Source organism: Thermobia domestica, chromosome 10 (assembly GCF_964235325.1).
Source record: "Thermobia domestica chromosome 10, izTheDome1.hap1.1, whole genome shotgun sequence".
Taxonomy (NCBI): domain Eukaryota; kingdom Metazoa; phylum Arthropoda; class Insecta; order Zygentoma; family Lepismatidae; genus Thermobia; species Thermobia domestica.
Genome location: NC_137463.1, coordinates 245,449,852 through 245,467,626, shown reverse-complemented (window position 1 = coordinate 245,467,626; position 17,775 = coordinate 245,449,852). Strand labels below are relative to the sequence as shown.

At 37.7% G+C, this 17,775-nt stretch overlaps 1 protein-coding gene across 2 annotated transcripts in view; it reads left to right on the top strand.

Moving 5' to 3' along the window:
• The window catches only part of Gdh (glutamate dehydrogenase, mitochondrial), a 128,591-nt gene that overhangs the window by 53,275 nt on the left and 57,541 nt on the right, over positions 1 to 17,775 (top strand). For both annotated transcript variants that reach the window (XM_081729444.1, XM_081729443.1), the window contains exon 2: positions 1,060 to 1,260. In XM_081729444.1, the coding sequence (XP_081585570.1) occupies positions 1,060 to 1,260 (201 nt within the window). The remainder of the gene's footprint in view (positions 1 to 1,059; positions 1,261 to 17,775) is intronic.

Genomic DNA, 17,775 nt, shown 5'->3' with positions numbered 1-17,775 from the left:
CTCGCTTTGGTAGCCAAATCCCGCACAGACATTGATGGATTTTGGTGTATCAACCGCACAACTTCACGGTCGAGTCCAGGGTTTCTGGGACCCTTTTTTCGCCCGGATCTTGGCATTTCTTCAAAGCTGTAATGTTCACCGAATTTTTCAATGACCGATTTCACAGTTGTATGGTGAACCCCACACTTTTTTCCTATCTGATTGTATGTTATGCCTTTGACGGTGCACCAATTGTGCAGGATTTCCCACTTCACTTCCCGTTTCACACGCGACATTTTCCATTCAACTCGGAACACAGCAACAAGCACGCAGCTATCCGTTTACAAGACTTCAACTGACCAGGTGCTTCCACGTTTTGCCGTCTATGCAGCCTCGCAAGTGCACACCGACATCCCCAGTATTGCTAACTACTTTTCGATACACTCCTTATTGGTCATTTAGACACTAAAAATGTTTGACATTCACACTGATTGCATAACTACAGTAGTAGGCCTGCTCTGAGTTCTTTAATGGAATAGGCTCACTATGTAGGTAATGTACTCAATCATATCTAGTCTAGTCTACTTATCTTTGGCTTGAAAAGTTATCTTGATTCAAACTTAGTATTCAGCGCCTAACATAACGACTTTTAAATTTAACTCGTACCCAAACGGCGGGGCCCAAACGTCACGTACCGTCCCGTATATGACATCTTATTATTACCATACACATCCTGCAACAGTTTCACACTCTCGCTCTGTGATTTCTTTAAGTTTACAAGGAATTCCAAGTTAATGCGCTGCTCAATTTTCACATTTGCCATTCTTCTGGCAACACGATTGCACACTTATCTTGAATCGCGACTTACAGACTAAACCCAACTGAGAGCTTCAATTCAGGTATATCATTCTAAGGTTCTGGGTTGCTCTGCACGCATGCACTCTGCTGCTCCACGTATACTACTAAAATATACGTATACAACGTATACTGCATTTAGCCAGACCTCGTATTTGTTTCATGATATTATGTAATACGTGTAAGTTAATGTTGAATGATATAGTAATGAATTCTCTCTTTCAGGAATTCGATATTCCGAAGATGTGTGTGTTGATGAAGTAAAAGCTTTGTCTGCGTTGATGACCTTCAAATGTGCATGTGTGGATGTCCCGTTCGGTGGAGCCAAAGCAGGAATCAAAATCAATCCGAAAACGTTCAGCGAACACGAACTGGAAAAAATCACTAGAAGATTTACGTTAGAGTTGGCCAAAAAAGGATTCATTGGTAAGAATTAGCCATTTTATCATTTTTTCTTCTTATTTTGTTGCAAGCTAAAGGTTATCCTGAGGCTTTCCATTATTTATAAAGATAACCAAGAAATTTCTGTCGCTTTTTCTCCCACCGCCTTCGAACATCAATATTTCACCTAAGACGTACCTGGAAGATCAAAAATAGTCCCCATTAGCATCGACGACCTTTGCCAACGTTCTGGAAGGCCATGGATTCTATCGTGCTAGAACTTGGTGGGCCGTGAAGCGAAGAAGGTATTAAGTATGGTTTTGCACCTCTACTAGGAACCTAAACAGGCGTCCTTTAAAGTGATTGTCGAAGGAATGGAACAGGTGATAATCAGACCGTGTCATGTCCGGGGAGTATGGCGGATGCAATAGTTTCCCATTCAAGACGTAGAATGGTGTCCAGGGTCATCCTAGTCACGTGGGGCTTAGCGTTGTCCTGTAACACGAATACCCCTTTGCGATTCAGAACTGTTGACTCTAGAGTTTTGAGTTTTTCTTGAACACGGCTCAACTGTTAACAGTGCACAGTTGCATTGATGCTCTGACCAGCTGGTAGCAATTTTCGATGCACGACGCCGCAAGCAGTCGTCCAAACACACAGGAAGACCTTCTTCTGGTACAGTGCTGGTTTCAGCTGTTCAACACCCTGTCCAGAAATGGCTCCTTCCTCAGACGATACAGCAAAGAAACACAGGTGTTTGCTCGCTTTGCCCTCTGGGCGGGAGTCAAATCATGTGGGATCCATTGTGAAAGGCCCTATGCCAGTAAATAGCCAAATTGTATGTGAAGAGCCCCTAAAGAGGATTTATTTGAGTAGAGCATGACCTAGTTTATTACTTTATTGTGTTAGTGGGATGTACTTTAGAGCCACCACTACACAATGCTAAATTAATTAATACACAGTTTATATTTTTTTTATTGAATACAGGGCTGAGTACTGAATTTTGAGAATTAGTTAAAAAGATAGAATACAGGAGCTGTGGAGCTGATATTCGATCATTAGAAGCAAGAGAGTAGCGTTAATGGTTACATAAAATTTTAAAAGAAAATAAAAATAAAAGAATATACTGTACTGCCAATGATACTGAAAAGGTACACACTCTTTATTTTTTTTAATATTTCCGTTACTATATTGCTCCTGTGTTAATACTCGGGTTTTAATTTTTTTTTCTGTGCACCGTTAGGAAGTGACAATACATACAGGAAACATTGAGAAGTTTTTCATACAATTTTAGCTGAAAAAAAAACATGATATGGTACATCTAAAAATTAGTGTACTCACCAGTTCCAGAACCATGGACAATTTAGGTATGAACCAGCCATTTGTGTTTTGATATTATTTAATAGCAATATTTGAAGGTTAAAAAAAATGGTATAATTCTTTTTGAATGACTTGAACACATTTCATTTTACACTTTTCCACTGTGCACAGGGATAATTACCAACCTGGTGTATGTTTATGCATATATTTATATATATATATATATAACTAGAGAAGTTTTTTTTAATAAAATGTTTATTTAGTTGATGTTGATATTTGTTTTTAAGCGATTTTAGTATAGAGTTCGATTAACTAGGATTTGCACACAATTTTAATATTTTAATGTTACTGTTTCTTAAAAGGTTTGATTTTATGAAAAGTCAAAGTTCACTAAAAACCACATATATTTTAAAGTCAGGATTATAGTCTGTTCTTAGTCCTCTGCAAACACTGTTTATTACACACTAAACGTGTAAAAATATAGCACTGGTTTACTGTATTTAGTTTATGTTTATTGTTCTTATCTTGCAGAAGCGGCGATTTAATATTTCAGAACACATATTGTTTTTTTTTCACGAATTATCTTACTTTACGTGTTAACTATTCTCTGGCTCAAGCACCTCTCACTTCCAAGACTCTCCTTCTCCCCATCTCACCCTATTTTTTTCCAGTTTAAAACCGGAGAAGTGCTCCGCCTCTCATGTCCACTCCAACCGTTTTTTTCTCCCCTTCCAAAGAATTTGTCCAGAGCCGCTCCACAGGCAGATTCTACCCTTGCTTCCGATGGTTACTGTCCTTGAGGCGCTGTTCACGAATTTAGTTTCTGATGTATATTTTTTTTTAAAAAAATAAAGCAAACATTTTCAAGTTCGTATGGATATATAACATACTTCAATTTATGTTTCAATTTTCTTTTTCTTGACCATAATAATATCAAACTCTCATTTAAGTTTTACAATATAAATTAAAACAATATTAAAAATAATAATTACAGAAAAGAAAAAAATGGCTGGTTCGTTCAGCTCCCTTCTGCCTCTCCTCCTACATGATCAAACAAAAACTTCGCTCTCTCAGCTATATATGTGTGTGTGTCTGCTATGTTAGCAGTCTGTTAAAACAGAACCAAGAAAGTTTTCAAATATTATTTGGACACATACTAATATCAAAAAAATGAAAAATAGAATGATATACTAACTATAAGGTATGGAGTCCCTATAAGGTAAATTACCTGACGTCAATATTTATTGTTTAAAAATGTGAAAAATTTCCAACGTGCGGTAAGCACATGATTTTCTTCTGCACCAAAATCTGCTCCCCCTTCCGCCGAATTTGCATGAAGGGCTCTATATATTGATTTTGAAGAAATAGCGAGATAAACCGCTCTTGTCGTAGGGAGTCGCTTTCAAATTTTAATTTTAATTTCATTCGGAATAATTCTCAAGAATAATGTTTTATATTTACTTCATACAAAATTAACATATTACCTTAAACTTGTTCTGTGATTACATAATAAACAAAAATACAAATTTAAATACAGATATGCAAATAGGATAATTTACATATAAAAATATAAAAAAACTACTGAGCACAAACGGCACTTCACAATTCCCCCCTTGGAAATGTGGAATGTGTTTACTAACACAGAACACATTTCCAGAGAAGTGCACATTTGTTAGATAAACTTGTTCCACACTCCATATATATTACTAATCGATTACATAAGAAAATCACAATCAACAAATCAGATAAGCACTAGAAGAGTACTCCACTATTTCTATCCTTACTAATATACTAACAATACATAACGAATTAATGATATACATGAATTAATCAAGGAAATGCGTAAATGATTTTATTTTATAAATACAAAGCTATTTTCAGGCTTTTCACACCTAATTTGACTCTAAGATACATTATAATATAATTATGTCACAATATGCGATAATACCATATAGATTCTTGTTACTTTGTAATTACGTCACATTTTCGGTATTTCCCACCACCTGATTCACTACTGTTTCTTTTCTCTCAATGAATTTTTTCAATAGGTAGGCATTTTTCTTCATTTTGACTTCATTTGAAACTGGGTCAGCCAGTGTGTACATATTTTTCCCTGACGTGCCTACAATACGCCAGGGTCCCGAAAACAGCATCATGAGCTTTTTGGAAACACCTGCTATTGCATTTGACCTAGGAAAAATCCTGGCCAGTACAAGTTTACCCACTTGGTACACGATGGTACGATGTGACTTGTCAAAGTACTTTTTGCGTGCAGTTGCATTCTTTGCTAGGTTCCTACCTGCAATTTTAATATAGTACTGCACATCATGGCGTCTTTCCATTTTAGGAATTTTGAAGATTTTTGCGATGTCTCTGGACATGGATTGTCCAAAATGACATTCGTACGCAGAGACGCCAGTGGTCAGGTGTTTTGCTGAGTTTAGACATTTTTCAATTTTATCCAGATACTTGGGCCACATCTTTTGATTGTCATGACAGTATTTTCGAAGTAGACGAACTGTTGCCTTTACTGCCACTTTTGCCATTTCTCCCTGTGGATAATAGGGAGTGGACATGATGTGTTTGATGCCTAAACTGGATATTTTTTGCTTCCACTGCTCCGCGGTGAACTGAGAGCCTCTGTCCGTGAGGACTAGTTTTACACCGGGACTCAGTTTTAAGAACTCCTTAAGTTTTCTTATCGCTGTGGCAGTGTTCGCCTTCCGGCAAGCATACAATGCTACTAGTTTTGAGAATGCATCATAGAACACTAGTATATAGTTGACGCTGCCTATGCCTCGTGTCAAAGGACCACACCAGTCGATACACACTAGGAAACTTGGGCGGTCTACTACCACAGGATTGAGAGGTCCTGGCAGATAGCAGTGTGGTGGGTTAGCTTTCTGGCAGATGATGCAGGATGCACAGAACTTTCTCACAAATGCACGCATCTTTGGCCATACAAAATACTCTGACAGAAGTGGTAGTAGCTTACTGGCCGACATGTGCCCCCGATCTGAATGATAATAATCGAGCAGAGGAGCTACTAACACTTCTGGAATGCAAATACGGACTCCCTCTTTGTCCCGTTTACATAAACGGCCGCTTAAGAGCTCGTAATGGTGGCGATTTTTTCTCACTCTGGGTGAGTCCGTGTTTTCCTCCAAATCCTTTTTAATCTTCCCATAAGTGGGATCTGAGGATTGCATTTCTGGCAGAATTGCGATGAGTTTTCGCAATTCGCACGGAACGTTCGTAAGAATCGCCATTAGGGATTCTTGTAAAACTGGTTTTCTACACACTCTCAAATCTTCCTGCAAGTGCGGAGGGTATCTCGAGTGATAGTCACTAATGTTCTCACTTGATTTTACGAACTCGAATTTGAAGTCCAGGTTTGAGAGTGTCAGAACCCATTGTGAGATTCTCTGGTTCGTAAGACGACAGAGTAGAATGAATTTTAGAGCCTGATGGTCGGAACGAATTTTGAACTTGTGACCAATTAAGTATTGTTTGAATTTTACTATTCCATTAATAAGACCTGCAAACTCCTTTTCGGTGATGCAATAGTTCCGTTTTGCGGCGTTGAATACGCGCGACGAAAACCCAATAATCCTTATGTCGTCATTCTCATCTCGTTGATATAGGAGTGACGAACACGCAAAGTCACACGCATCACACTCCAGAATGAGCTGCTTGTCAGGCAGAGGTCGTTTTAACACCACTTCCTCCTGGAAAATATTCTTTATTTGTTCCATGGCCTTTTGATGACAAGGTTCCCACTTAAACTTTACATTTTTCTTTAGTAGGCCGAATAACGGGAAAAGAACTTCTGAGTACCTTCGACTGAAGCAGCGGTAGTACTGACAATATCTAATAAATGATCGTAATTCCTTAACGTTTTTAGGTGTTTTAAAATTGATTACCCGCTTCACTTTCTCCGGATCTTTTCCGATACCGTACTGAGAAAGTTGGTACCCAAGTATGTTAATCTTTTGACGAGCAAATTCGCATTTTTTTAGTCTGAGAGTTAGGCCACCTGCTGTTAACAAAGCGAGCACTTCGTCAAGATGACGCATGTGCTCATCAAATGACGTATTTTTTATTACAATGTCATTTACATACTGACCACAAAACTCTCTGACATCTGGTCCAAGAATTGAATCAAGAGCACGTACACACGAGGCTAAACTCTGTTTAGTGCCAAACGGTAATTTTTGGAAAACATAAGATATCCCTTCGTGAAGAAAGCCCAGATACTTCTGATCACTTTTTTGCACCTTGATCTGAAGGAACATTTTTACCCCATCAACAGAGCTAAACCACGACTTATTACACATGTTTTGCAGCACAGACAGAGGTGGAATCGGGCGATCACATTTTGAATTCGATATCCTCCCTAACGAACGTCCATCAATGCACACCCTCACTCTACCGTCGCTCTTAGGCGTTACTACTAATGGGTTGGCAAACGATGTGGCTTGTTTTCGGATGATTCCCCAGGCTAGCCATCGATTAATTTCGTTGGCTACCTGGTTCCGGTATTTCACTGGGTATGGATACATTTTAGCTTTCACAGGATGTTTGTCCGTGATGTTGATTTTGTGCTCATAATTGGATATGCAGCCAGGCTTGATATTAAAAAGTGCCTGATGCTTTATTAACACTGCTTTCAAATTTCCTCTCTCTGTCTCTGTGAGATCATTGTACTTTTTGACGTAGTCTTTTATTTCTGAGATGGATGCACGGGTTCGGATTTGCCTCCAATCGGATGGCGAAAACACATAAGTTGCCTGCTCTTGTGTGGTTGGGTATTTTCCCTCCAACCTAAGCGCTCGAATGACCGTGTCTCTTACGGGCTAGCTTTCCTCTAGGGCTGCTATGTACACAGGCATGGCCTTCCGTCTTTCGTTTGACGGGTAATTTTCATCTAAATACACATCCCCTAACTCCCCAACTGGAACCCAGGTGCTCTGGCAATCCATCTCCCACTCCAGACAGCGTACGACTAAGTCCTCTGAGTGACAGTCTATTGATCTAAATTGTATCTCTACATCATGTGGATTGGTAAGATGTAGAGTCCCTTTGTCATAATCCAATATGGCACGCGAATCGTTGAAAAAGTTCGAACCCAGAATAAGCGAACGATTAAGACCGGACACAATTATTCCCACAGTATGAAATATCTTTCCTTGAATAACAAGCTCTAGCATCGTCTGTTCCACTAACGCAGCAGCTTTTCTGCCAAAAGCGGAGGTTACTCTAATATTATTTGCACGCAAAAATGCAGGGGGAGGGTGGCTATCCTTAACTTTATTCCACAGTTTTTGGGAAATTGCGCACACACTGGCTCCTGAGTCTAGTAGTGCGTCAACTGCTTGCGCAAATACTACTACGTGAATCTCGGGGAGTGATATCACATTATTTGTAGGCATAGGTTTATGGCTCGTATCCAACAAATCTTTAAAAATAGAGTTTGCTTTTTCAAAAATATTCCTGTTAATGTCGACATTTTTGCCATTCCTACTTAGTAATGAAATTTTACTAGCACTAGCCTCTCTAAAGTGTGTACGGTTGATAATCTTTACACAAGTTTCACAATCTTCTTTTTCATTTAAATCTTCATTTACGGAAATTTCCTTCATGGCAGTTTCTGGCTCGCCAATTTCAATTTCTCTCTCATACACATTCTTTCTATTTTGCACATACTTGGGATCTATTTTTGAAGACTCAGTTAGGGTATTCACGCACGCATTCGACCTACCGTCCCCACAAGCATGTGCAGTCACACCTCATTGACGAGTCGACGGCGATGTTCGACTATTCATATCTGGGTTGTCATTTTGGTTATGGGTAACTGTTTCTCTGCTTTGGTCATATGTCTCTAACACATGTAGAGACTCGTCCCCCCTCAAAGCAGTTCTCTGCTGGCCGGGGAAAGGTCTAAAATTACCCCGCTGACCTTTTGAGCGACGTGTTGCATTCCTTCTGTTACCATTCTCTCTACCTCGTGGGTGTGATACACCTCCACTCTCGTTGCCACGGTTACGAGATGGGCTGTTTCTGACGTGGTGTTCTTCTGGTTGTCTCGGGTAAGGATTCCGGTTGTCTCGCCTTTGCCTGTTTTGCCTTAGAGATGAATGTGTACCACTTGGACCTGGGGAGTTCTGTGACCTGCTTTCATAATTGATTTCTAGCATGTTCACTCCCTTTCTATTATAACTGAATGACTCGCGGTCTCTCATTGAGGTTTCTAACTCCTGCACGAGAGTCAGCAGGTCAGAGATATTCTTAGGCCGAGACGAGACAACTGACCTGAACAACCAAGGTGGTAATTGCCGTGGGAGAACCTTGAGGAGGGTTGATTCGCACATGCTAGGAGACAAAATACTGTTTTTGTGTAACAGGTCGAGCAGATAGTTGGATGGGGATTTATGCAATCGTGAGTCATAGTGAGACGTAAGAATGGTTGCACGCAAATTTGCGAGACGTTCCTCACTCAAATACGTCTCGCGGAAGAGGGCAACAAACTTGTCATAACTTCTCATCTTTGCTGCAGTGACCTGATACCAAAGTGCTGCCGAGTTTTTTAAGCATTTTGACACTAGACTAAGCCTCAACTTATTAGGTACACCACTAATCTCGAAGTAGCGGTCTAGATCCACGAGGAAGTTATGAGTAGAAGTCTCGTTTTCATTTCCTTGATAATTTGGTAGTGTAAGGTCCCTATGGAGGAATCCTAACGCGGTTGCCATATTTACACCCTGTGCCTGGTTGCTAGGAATGGTCCTTGACGTAGAAGGTTGCGCGTTGGTGTCAGTCTCGCGGGCGTCTACTAAGTTTCCAGGTTGAGAACCCAGCAAGTCGCGTCCTGAAGAGATCTGCTGGGTTAATGGTGGCGAGATGGCTCTGGGTGACCCAGCTGACAATGTGGCGATTCTCCCATCCACAAGTTCAGCTGTTTCACGCTGCACTGACTCCTTCCACTGAACCATTTTTTCTTCCAGCTTTTTACAAACATCATTTACAGTCTCTTGCATTCGTTGAATGCTCCCATTGCATTCAGACCTAATCTCTTCCAGAGGCGTCTCCTGCTGGAATTCTCCCCTTATTTTTGCTATCTGTGAGGTGAAGTTCACCTCAACTCTCTTCACTTCCTGACTTATTCTTGTCACTGAGTGTTCTACACCTGTTACTCTCTCTGTGACGCTGACAGTGGTCTGCTCCACCCGGGACGACACCTGCTGCAACGCTTCCGTTAGTTCACTGTAATTTTCATCTACTAAATTGGCAACCCTGTCTGAGTTTTCCTGTACTTGACCTATCTTAACGTTAGTCTCATGGATGTGGGAATTTAACTCCCCCCTGGTGGATTCTAACTGCAATTGCAATTCGTTAGATGTGTTTTCAATGCGCTGAACGAGTTGGCGTTCACTACTTTCAAGCTGTTCTTGAACCATATCTAACCTGCGCTCAAGCCTGAAGTTGTTCGTCTCGATTTTCTCTTCGAGACGCTGATTGCTTTCACGAGACTCCCTTCGCACCTGCTCTAAACCTGATTCTAGTTTCCTCGCACTAGATTCTAATTTCTCTTCAAGTTTCTGGTTACTCTTTTTCAGGCTCTTGGTATCCTGTTTAACCTGTTCAATTCCTGCTTCTAATTTTTTCTGACCAAGAAGAATCTGTTCTAAAATTGCTGTTAAATTTAGTTTCCCTGCATCGCTAGCCCATACGTCTGAGCCATTAGTTTCATTCTGACTTTCCCCTGGAGTTGAATCCGAGACCACCAGTGACGTATTACTGATACCGGGAGGGGGGTCGTTGTCTCTGAGCTCGGACCCGTTAGTCTCGACATCGGAGTTCGCGTCACCTCTCTGCGCAAACTCTTCTTTTCTTAGTTCATCCATTCTTCTCGCAATCGAACGAGTGACTACCATTAAACTAATAAAATTTGTAACAAATTTAACCTCCCCCCAAACTGTATGCCTGAAACTCTAATTACACAGAATAAAATATCACAAAATATACACCAAATAAACAAAATAACTCTATTTCTGCAATATTCTTGGAATCGCTATGGAAAACATCAAACATACCGAAAATTTAAGCCAAAAAAATGTTGAGAAAGCTGACTCTTATTCAATGTCACCGTAGGATAAGATGAACATTGAATTGCCCTTAAAGCTGTGGCGCCCAAATTCTTGTGAAAGGCCCTATGCCAGTAAATAGCCAAATTGTATGTGAAGAGCCCCTAAAGAGGATTTACTTGAGTAGAGCATGACCTAGTTTACTACTTTATTGTGTTAGTGGGATGTACTTCAGAGCCACCACTACACAATGCTAAATTAATTAATACACAGTTTATATTTTCTTCATTGAATACAGGGCTGAGTACTGAATTTTGAGAATCAGCTAAAAAGATAGAATACAGGAGCTGTGGAGCTGATATTCGATCATCAGAAGCAAGAGAGTAGCGTTAATGGTCACATAAAATTTTAAAAGAAAATAAAAATAAAAGAATATACTGTACTGCCAATGATACCGAAAAGGTACACACTCTCTATTTTTTTTAATATTTCCGTTACTATATTGCTCCTGTGTCAATACTCGGGTTCTAATTTTTTCTTCCTGTGCACCGTTAGGAAGTGACAATACATACAGGAAACATTGAGAAGTTCTTCATACAATTTTAGCTGAAAAAAAAAACATGATATGGTACATCTAAAAATTAGTGTACTCACCAGTTCCAGAACCATGGACAATTCAGGTATGAACCAGCCATTTGTGTTTTGATATTATTTAATAGCAATATTTGAAGGTTAAAAAAAAATGGTATAATTCTTTTTGAATGACTTGAACACATTTCATTTTACACTTTTCCACTGTGCACAGGGATAATTACCAACCTGGTGTATGTCTATGCATATATTTATATATATATATATAACTAGAGAAGTTTTTTTTAATAAAATGTTTATCCAGTTGATGTTGATATTTGTTCTTAAGCGATTTTAGTACAGAGTTCGATTAACTAGGATTTGCACACAATTTTAATATTTTAATGTCACTGTTTCTCAAAAGGTTTGATTTTATGAAAAGTCAAAGTTCACTAAAAACCACATATATTTTAAAGTCAGGATTATAGTCCGTTCTTAGTCCTCTGCAAACACTGTTTATTTGGTACAAGATGTTCTTATAACTTTTAATTGTTTATGATAAACTAACAGCTTCGATCTCCTTGACGTTAACGATTTTTTTTTTTTACACTGTATGTGATCCGCCAAAGATGTGTTATGTGAAGCAACACATTATTATCCTCAAAACCAAGGGAGCTACATTGCCCTGACAATGTCTGGTAGGCGTTAGTTTTCCAACTGCCAGCAAGGTTGAGCACTTTTTTTTTTAAAAAAAAAAAAGGAAAATTTTTAATAATACTTCGATCATACACACTAAACGTGTAAAAATATAGCACTGGTTTACTGTATTTAGTTTATGTTTATTGTTCTTATCTTGCAGAAGCGGCGATTTAATATTTCAGAACACATATTGTTTTTTTTTCACGAATTATCTTACTTTACGTGTTAACTATTCTCTGGCTCAAGCACCTCTCACTTCCAAGACTCTCCTTCTCCCCATCTCACCCTATTTTTTTCCAGTTTAAAACCGGAGAAGTGCTCCGCCTCTCATGTCCACTCCAACCGTTTTTTTCTCCCCTTCCAAAGAATTTGTCCAGAGCCGCTCCACAGGCAGATTCTACCCTTGCTTCCGATGGTTACTGTCCTTGAGGCGCTGTTCACGAATTTAGTTTCTGATGTATATTTTTTTTTAAAAAAATAAAGCAAACATTTTCAAGTTCGTATGGATATATAACATACTTCAATTTATGTTTCAATTTTCTTTTTCTTGACCATAATAATATCAAACTCTCATTTAAGTTTTACAATATAAATTAAAACAATATTAAAAATAATAATTACAGAAAAGAAAAAAATGGCTGGTTCGTTCAGCTCCCTTCTGCCTCTCCTCCTACATGATCAAACAAAAACTTCGCTCTCTCAGCTATATATGTGTGTGTGTCTGCTATGTTAGCAGTCTGTTAAAACAGAACCAAGAAAGTTTTCAAATATTATTTGGACACATACTAATATCAAAAAAATGAAAAATAGAATGATATACTAACTATAAGGTATGGAGTCCCTATAAGGTAAATTACCTGACGTCAATATTTATTGTTTAAAAATGTGAAAAATTTCCAACGTGCGGTAAGCACATGATTTTCTTCTGCACCAAAATCTGCTCCCCCTTCCGCCGAATTTGCATGAAGGGCTCTATATATTGATTTTGAAGAAATAGCGAGATAAACCGCTCTTGTCGTAGGGAGTCGCTTTCAAATTTTAATTTTAATTTCATTCGGAATAATTCTCAAGAATAATGTTTTATATTTACTTCATACAAAATTAACATATTACCTTAAACTTGTTCTGTGATTACATAATAAACAAAAATACAAATTTAAATACAGATATGCAAATAGGATAATTTACATATAAAAATATAAAAAAACTACTGAGCACAAACGGCACTTCACACCATCGACCCAACTTGTAGTGCTTCCCAAGTTGGAGGTGCTGCCGAATGGTTTGTCCACTCACATAGTGAATTGTAGTCCCAGTTCCTCTCATGTCGGGCCACTGTTCGCCTCAATTGCTGCCTGAAGATCTTCATTTTGTACATATGTTGGTCTCCCAGCACGTGGTGCGTCTTCGAGTGTTTCATCACCATCCTTGAACTTGTTAAACCACCACTGCACTGTCCGCATATTCACGACACCCTCACCAAAGGTCTGGCATATCTTCCGCCCCGCTACAGCGGCGTTTGACCCGAGTTTGAACTCGTACAATATACACACCCTTATGCCGCTCTGTTGAAATCCCATATTCACTCTGTCCTTACTTAAGTTCACGGTGTAACCGAACTGCCACAACCAGATATGTTGGATATTCTACACCTACAACTAACCTTAGCCTTATCTAGATTCGCATTCAACTCACGGTGTGAGGGTCAATTGATCACAGACCTCTACAAAAGCGACAGAACTTCCTTGGTTACCTTTATATTAAATTCCGTTCAGTATTTTTGTAAATAACACAATGTAGTAGGCTATTGAATACGTATAAAAAGTTACTAAATAAACCCAGTTTTGTGTTAGATAATAAGAATGGAAGATGTTGTAAATTACAATGCTTACAGTTTCTTAGATTGAAAAAAAGGCAGTTCTAAATATATTTCAGCTGCTTTCGCAGCAGTAATTATCAAAGGCAAAAAGACAAGGAAAATAAATTTTAAAAATTTATAATTGAGTTTTAAAAAGAATTAAAAATAATTCATTCTCCCTCCGAATAAAGGTCCGTACATAGCAAAAATAGTCGTGTGCAGTAGTAGTAGTTTCGCTATTTTTTTTTAAAAAATAGGATAGCTGAAGCTGCTATGTTAGTTACATCTCTAAAGCTTGATTTATATTTCATCTTTTTTTTATTACTTTTTTAGTTTAACGTCACGTGAATATGACCAAAGCACAAGGGAGAGTATGATGATCGAAATGGTGGTATAAAAGGAATAGAAGGAAACAGAAGAACTCCGAGAAAACACACGGATACGTGTTTGTCCGTTACAAAGCTCAATTAACCCAAGCTAGGTTCGAACCAGGAACTCTGCACCAGGGTTGGCAAAAACCATGGTTTTTATTAAAAAAACCAAATAAACAGGTTTTTTTGGTTTAAACCAGGTTTTTATGGTTTAAATAATTTGCTCTATATATTCATATCATATATGGACAGAAATAAGTTTGTTTCGCCTTGATGTCATTATGCGACAACCAAGTTATGCTGGAAGGGGCCACATAAGCTTAAAGCGGAATAAAAACCGCTTCTCGAGTTACATCCGAGAGAAATTGTCCTCCATTTGAACTCGGAACCAGGACTAATTGGCCACAAATGCGATACGTCTGCCGACTCACTCACGAAGGAATCCTGATAAAAAAAACGTTGTACTGATCTGTCAAGAGTCATTTCAGAAGGACAAAAAGATAAACAGTTACACAACTGAAACCATTACACAGAATTACACATGAACAATTTCAAAGTACTACGAAGTACAGAAGAACTAATTTAGTTCAAGTTAGTTAATAACGACTTTTATTGGTCCAAATTAAAGAAATACACCGACTTAATCTGCATATCAATAAGAAAAGTGAATAAAGATACGAATTATTTGAGTCCACTTTGGCTCAGACTCATTTATACATAAATAGATACCAAAGATACTTATTTCACTAAATGCCTCTCGTGAGGTCTGTATGACCCCCCCCCCCCTACACACACACACAAAAAGTACGGCATTTTCGATGTATTTTATCAATAGTAAACATTGAAACGAAACAATATTTAGAATTTTTCTTCGATTGCAATTACATAATAATAATAACTACAAAAAAAATCACAAAATAAACGTTTATAAACTTATTTAAAAAAAAAAAGTTGCTTTTGTAGTATAATCTTTTTGAGTAATGAATGGGGAATTTAGGTCTGAATATAATACGAATAATATACGGGAGTGAAACGTGATAACCCACAAATGTGTGTTCATCAAGATTTTACAAACACTTACACTTTTACGAACATTTTTTGTTTTTTGGTTTAAACCAGCCAACCCTGCTCTGCACCAAAGGCGAGCGTTCTACTACTGTACCTTCAACCTCCTGCTGCATGCTCCGTAAACAAATTTAAATGAGGGCGTACAGAAAATAGTAATTTTAAAGATAATTGGTGAATTCCGTTTACCTACCACTAAAATAGCAAGTGTATATTTTGATAAAGTAAGATTCATATTTGTCACTTCAGTTTAAATGTGAGCAATGTACGGGTGATACTTACATATGGTGAGATTATGGCTTTCTTTGTGTTATGTATATTTAAAAAGCGTGGAATGTGCAGTTGTTTTTCTCACTTACTGGGTTTGATTAAATGAAAATTAAATCTTTGTTTCACATCACACAGTTATGCCGTGCCGTTAAAGGAAACTGTGATGACGAGAATGAATGAAATGGTGGAATGCAGAAAGTGGGGTGGGGGGGCATTAGAACCTCGAGAAAACCCGCGCACACAGTGTCGGTCCATCCAAAAAATCAACTTGGTGCAAGCTGGGATCGAATCAGTGACCCTGGGACTGGATTTGGTGAACAAATAATTAACCTTATATATATAATATTACACAACCGACTTAGGCGTGCCATTTTTCGCTGGAGTATTTTTGTTGTTGACTACAGACAGTAGGCAAGAGTGAAGAAACTGGGAAGCGGAAGATTCAGTTCAGCAGTTTATTTATCCACCTCTTTTGTAGTAACATTTGAGATGTAAAGAAAGATCTGACGCCTTTATGCTTGTTAAAGGACCTAATACGTTACGTTATTGGTATTCTGTGCAGAAATAGTTAATCTAAGCCAGTGTTTTTCAACCTGAGGAGCGTGAGAAGCGAACAAGGAGAGCGCAAGCTATTAAAAAAATAATACAAATATTACGACTGGTGTAACAAAGAGGCATCAAATTAATTCCGTACAAACACAAATAAGTGACTATATACATACAGATTCCAATATTTTCATAGGAATCTGCCGGAGAGTAATTTTCCTATAAGTTTTTTCTTTTCTTCTAGAGTATCTAATTCAAATTTACCCTAGCTTAAGATAAAATTACCAGTTACTATCCATTTGATTTGAACACAAACTATATTGCACGGCATACAAGCTAATAGGCTATATGATAAAATCAATTGCCAAATCGGATAATATCTTAATCACTATACTTCATTGTTATACTTTTCAATTAGAAGAACGCTACAATGTAAAATATTGTCATATTTTAATTCTCAAACCACCTGTCATTTTCGAATATTTCAAAAATAGCTAGAGTTTGGTTCCTTGCATAACGATTTCATGTTGAGTAATGAAATAAATTTTGTATTTTTTTTTTAAACTAAAGAATGTTTGATTAAGGTTGCTCCAATTTATATGTTTTCTTCAAGGAAGGGTTTGTCGTATGTGAGAAATAAAGGTGCGAATGTCATTAAAATATTGGCTCATTAAAAATAGGCACTTTTTGGTGTATATATAAAATGTGTAGTTATTTTTACGTATTTATTTTCCGCGAAGATTTTCCAATGAATAATGAAATAAATTGTTTATTATTGTAATTTGCGACTGAGAAAGTTGAATAAAAAAAAAAAAAAAAAAGGTATTTCGTTAAAGAACGTTGAGCATCCTCATCAGAGAATAGAGCCAAAGTTAAAACTAGGTTAAAGTAGGTAAGAGAACAAAATTTTCTCATTAGTTTGTCGTGAAAACAAGACCTATTAGTTGAAAACTATGTAAACTTGAAAGGTTGTGTATTTATACTGTAGAGCATGGGCGTATTGACAAGTAGTCAACCTAACTATGGAGGTGTGATAAACTATCCAAATCCTAAAAGTTTAAAGATTAACTTGCAGTGGAGGGCTGGAAAGAAAGGCTGAGGAAAGAGAGAGAAAAAAGGGGAGGAATTGTAAAAAAAAAAAAAAAAAAAAAAAAATCTTGATTTGAAAAGAAAACTTAAATTTAAGTTTATCCAGTGTTCTAAATCCAGTCTGGCATCCTCCTTTTTTACCTATTAATCTTAATTCTTCAGGGATTTAGCAGTCATGTTGTTTAAACAAGTGAAACCAAACAAATATTGATAATATGAGGAGGACATTCAGTAGTTATAATGGTTATAGAAAAAGAGCCATTTTGTTTGTACATGATATAAAGAATTTAATTTTTGAATGCAAAAATACGATAACAGAAAGAAAAACAAGTAATATACCCTACACCAAAAATGAATATTTGTTACTATAATGGTGGCCTGTCTGAGAGACCATTCGTGATATTGGACATAAACGTTTGACTCGCTAAACACAATGTTGCACCTTGGGATCAGTAGAAAAGTTTTTCTTTTCTACTTACAAAGGTTCTTCTATTTTCAGGTATCTGCCCTTTTCTCAGCGTTCTCTGTTTATAATATATGCAGGCAGCACTGGATGCATAACATCATAAACAAAGTCAAGCAAGTGACCAACTCTTCCAAAAAGAAACAAGCAAAGAGCTTTGAAGTTCTTCAAGCCAGTCGAGTCGTAGAATAATAAGAACTAAGATAACCCTTTAGAAAAATCTAA